The sequence below is a fragment of the Coenobita brevimanus genome, chromosome 101, assembly GCF_032717465.1.
Source record: "Coenobita brevimanus isolate Jiangsu-jjx chromosome 101, ASM3271746v2, whole genome shotgun sequence".
Classification (NCBI taxonomy): Eukaryota; Metazoa; Arthropoda; class Malacostraca; order Decapoda; family Coenobitidae; genus Coenobita; species Coenobita brevimanus.
Window position 1 is genome coordinate 68,719,694 of NC_137054.1, and position 4,952 is coordinate 68,724,645.

Here is a 4,952-nt window from a genome sequence, read left to right on the forward strand (position 1 = left end):
ATAATTTAGTGACTTGGGTAAGTTGACGATGGTCAAGAATAGGTTAAAGGAGGGCGACCCTCCTCGGATTAATTTAATTGAGGAGCATCCCGGGCGTCGGAGATCGGGATACTTGGTCAGGGCGAAAATCGGTTGGCTTTGGACCAACTTTTTAGTGGACTCCGGGTCTTCAAGGACATTTATATCCGTTGCGACGGCCAAAAAGTGTGGTCTGTGGAAAAAGACCACGGACGTCCAGCCCAGTAAGGAGCGTGAGCTAGTAGCTGAGTTGGGTAATGTTACCATGGTAGTTGAGGACACCACCAAAAGGCGTTTCTAGATAAGACCTTATGTGGAAGTCTTGAGTACCCTTAACATGTCGGTGATTGGGCTTGATGTACTAGCATCATACAAGTGCCGAATTAAGCATATGAACAGAGCCAAAACTTATTTAGAACTCAATGATTTTACCACCGTTCCTAAGCCTACTTGGCCTAAACCGTCCGTTATCAGTGTTAACGGTGAAAAGGCTGAGGGGATTTTTGACACGGGCGCTTCACACATCTGGTTGCCGGAGTGGATGGGGCGCCGGTGTTATTTGAAACCTGTGGACCTGCCCGTGCCAGATGAGGTGATAGGACTTGAAAAAGACTCCGTGTGTACCCGAGTTTTCCCTGCTGTACCCATCAGTTTTGGGTCGAAAACTATGTCCGCAGATATTAAGGTTTGTGATGAGCACCCGGATGGCACATTTGGCATGGAGTTTATTCGATGCTTTAAAAATGCTTTGTTTTCCCAAGACAAAGTTTCGTTATCTTGATTTCACTTAGTATTCTTACTATATAACCTTGTCAATTGACTTTTGTAATGATCTGCATGCTACGCCCCAGAATTATCGGCCACTACGCATGCATCATTCTGAAACATTGATCAAGCATTGTGGTCATATATTGGATGGTATATTTTTTCAGGCAGGATGTTCATAGTCATGTGCGTCTGCCAAACTCACTCATTTGCATATCGATCGCACGCCAAGTGTGCCATATTCTGAGATTTTTTTCTCTGGTCGGGAATTTAGTACACATGATTCCCCATCACTTCTTACTCGTTAATGGATTGTACGAGTATTCGGCTACCAGGTTTGTTTGGAATTCATATCTTCTGCTGTACATGTCCAATAGTCAGTTTATCTGATGCTGCCATAAAACTTGGCCTACCAACAGTCAGCTTATATGATGCTGCCATAAGACTTGGTCTACCAATAGTCAGCTTATCTGATGCTGCCATAAAACTTAGTCTACCAATAATCAGCTCATCTGATGCTGCCATAAAACAGTCTACCAATAGTCAGCTTATCTGATGCTGTCATAAAACTTAGTCTACTAATAGCTTATCTGATGCTGCCATAAAACTTGGTCTACCAATAGTCAGCTTATGCTACCATAAAACTTGGTCTACCAATAGTCATCTTATCTGATGCTGCCATAAAACAGTCTACCAATAGTCAGCTTATCTGATGCTGCCATAAAACTTGGTCTATCAATAGTCAGCTTATGCTGCCATAAAACAGTCTACCAATAGTCATCTTATCTGATGCTGCCATAAAACAGTCTACCAATAGTCAGCTTATCTGATGCTGCTATAAAACTTGGTCTACCAATAGTCAGCTTATCTGATGCTGCTATAAAACTTGGTCTACCAATAGTCAGCTTATCTGATGCTGCCATAAAACTTGGCCTATCTGTCTCTTTATAGACAGACGCCTTAATTCCGTAAGGGGTGGCCACAAACAAATTGCCTCCAAGTTTCCCTGTCCCTTGCCATTTTGCTACCCTTCCCCCAACTTGTTGTTGTTGTTGATTCCTCATTCGAGGAGACCGGGCCTTGCTGTAGCCCAGTTGGTGGTGGTTGTCTTGAGTAATGTAAGGGGGAAGACAGGGCCTGGGGAATGCCCAGCACACACGCCCTGTCTCCTGGCTGAGTTGCGGTGTGTCCCTTCCCCCAACTTACACCTCTCATATACCTTATCACCCCTTACTATCTTCTGTGACATTTAAAATTAAAAAATCACCATACTCAGGATAAATGCCATACAAGTTGATACTACCCAATCATATCCAAAAATAAATCGCTTAGGATGAGGTGCTAGTGAGCCTTCTCACCCGATGAGAATACGGGCTCAGGGTTCCAATAATAGAACCGTGTGAAACTCTACTTGCAACATCCTCTCATTCAAAAAACCAATCACGTACACATATTTTCAAATTCCTGCCAGTTTGGAATAATTTAATCCTCGTCAGTATATTACTTTTGATTCCCCGCTCTTATGGATTAGCCTACGATGGGAATATTATCAAAGGCTTTCTAATAATCATGAAAAACCATCCCCTATTCAACCCCATCCCCCAACTCCTCAGCTCCTCAACCCCCATTCAAAGTCTGTGTCCAGTCTGCCACTTACTAAGGTGCTTGATAGAGAGGACTTATTTTTCACGAGCCTGTTGATTTGGTGTTGACAAATTTATCCTTTCTTTATATCCAGTTATCACATCTCTTTTACAACCTACCGTGATATTATTCTTATTTCTCCCTTGCGCTGGGAAAACTGTGAAGATTTGGTTCCTGGGTGGGTGCTGCATCTGCGTCTCAATCCATTTAACAGGGGCACCATAGCAGACTCCACTTCACCACGTGATCTGGTTATATAGTTGCCATCCCTAGAGTTGTTATTTCCCCGGTTAAAGGAACTACCGGTATATTGTTTGTCACTCAGTGTAGAGCCGCTTAAAGTGGAAAGAACAGTAATAAAAAGTAACAGGAAGGAAAAGGACACAGGAAGAGAGCAGGACAAACACAGAATGATAAATGTGAAGGAAGTAGTAGGCAACACTACATCAAATGACTGGATGATAGTCATCACCTTACTTTTTGACTCCTACCCTAAGCAATGTTTTAATCTAATATTGCCCTGTCATAGTATCCAGAATTTCGTCAGATATACTACTGATTGTGTTCATATCATATTCCTTCCTCTTTGTTAATGGAATTTCATGATTTTCCTGAAGGTTATACACAGCTTTGATTTTTTTTTTTTTTTTAATCCCTCCCCTCTTCCATTACACTTTCTGTTTTGGTTTTTACTACATCCTTGGTGTGTGTGTGTGTGTTTTTTTTTTTATGCAGTTTTCGAACTCATTCACTTTGAAATTTGTTTTAAAAAAGCTTAGAGAAATTTCTGTTCTCCTTAACCTGATCTAACATTCCCGTGACCACTGTGGACTGTTACATCTTCACTACCATTGCTTCCTCCATATTATGTGTTGCGGCTACTGGTGTGATGATACTAGTGTGTTGCTGGTGTTGTGGGTACTGGTGTGACGTGTTGTAGGTGTTGGCTGGTGTGATGATATTGGTTTGTGTTGCGGGTACTGGTTTGATAATGTTTTGTGTTGCAGATGTTGACTGGTCTGATAATCTTGGTGTGTTGTGGGTACTAGTTTGATAATGTGTTGCGGGTACTGGTTTGATAATGTTTTGTGTTGCGGGTACTGGTTTAACAATATTGGTGTGTGTTGCGGGTACTTGTTTGATATGTTTTGTGTTGCAGGTGTTGATTGGTGTGTTGCGGGTACTGGTGTAATATTACTTGTGTGTTGCAGGTGTTATGGGTGCTGGTGGTGATGGTGGCGGTGGTGATGGTTAGTGGTGAAGAAGAGGCTGGTGGTGGTGATAGTGGTGGTCTGCGGATACTCGTACTTCACCCCATGTACGCAGCCTCGCACGTGCTCACCCTACGTGCCCTGTCCCTGGCTCTGGTGGCGCGTGGTCATCAGGTACGTAGGCAAAAGGTAGCTCGTTTATAACACTTCTTCATTTATAACACTTCTACTCTGGGCAGTTCCTTTTCTGTCGAGGGGACTGCACAGTGAGCGTTATCAATGTCTACCCTGCATCATTTATTCGTTTCCCACGCCCACACCAACAGACTGAGCCGTCCTTACAACACAAGATGAAAATCGTCTGTTAGCAAGAATAAAACTTTCAGGGTGTTAATATTCAGCCTAGGAGACCCCATCGTAGTGAAGGGGTTGAGGTAGACTGTGTGTGTGTGTGTGTGTGTGTGTGTGTGTGAGAGAGAGAGAGAGAGAGAGAGAGAGCAATCACCCAGCACTCTCCTCCTCTTACTGGCTCCCTTCAACCCCTGTCTTTTCGCCGCACTGTTGCATATTTATCTCTTTTCTATCGCTACTTCAGTTGTCACTGCTCCTCTGAACTGTCTGCATGCATCCCTCCACCACTACAACGGGCACGTAGTACCCGTCTAGCATCAAACTCTCATCCCTTTTCTGTCCAACTCAAATGTAAGGGTTAACCGCTACTCTCAGTCCTTCATGTATGCAACAGGTCAACTCTGGAACTGTCTTCGTACTGTTTTTCCTACTGCGTACGACCTCCAGTCTTTCAAACGCAGTGTGTCCAGGCATCTCAAAATGAATAGATCTTGAATTTGGTTCTCTGTTGTCTTGGTGTGTGTGTGTGTGTGTGTGTGTGTGTGTGTTTTTCTTGGAGGGAGCAGTTTGCAGGCCAATGGCCTTTGGCTCCTTCTTCCTTGCAAAAAAAAATTCGGCAACATCTCCAACAAACTCTACAGCACTTATACACACACACACACACACACCTCAAGCACCATACTATCACAACATACAGTCCTTCAAAAAAAAAAAAAATCAACAAAAGATATCTGGGAGCGACTGGTTGAAGTGGCCAGGATCCTGCAGTCCACTGGATTCACGTCCATATGATCCTGAGACAACAACAACAACAACAACAACAACAGACCAGTGGGGTATGTGTTTGTGGTGAAGGTGGTGTTTTGGGAGGAACCACACCACTACCACCCCCTCAGACCACACACACCCATCAGTGGTTGTGTGGCAGTAATGTGGTGTGTGGTTGCTGTGTGGTAGTGATGT

The 4,952-nt window shown here is 43.6% G+C and overlaps 1 protein-coding gene across 1 annotated transcript in view; it reads left to right on the forward strand.

Moving 5' to 3' along the window:
- The first annotated feature begins 355 nt into the window (after positions 1-355).
- LOC145415076 (UDP-glucuronosyltransferase 2A3-like) overlaps positions 356-4,952 on the forward strand; it is a 15,087-nt gene continuing 10,490 nt past the window's right edge. Inside the window, exons 1-2 of the mRNA XM_080284490.1 lie at positions 356-703; positions 3,639-3,812. Of these exons, the coding sequence (XP_080140616.1) occupies positions 356-703; positions 3,639-3,812 (522 nt within the window). The remainder of the gene's footprint in view (positions 704-3,638; positions 3,813-4,952) is intronic.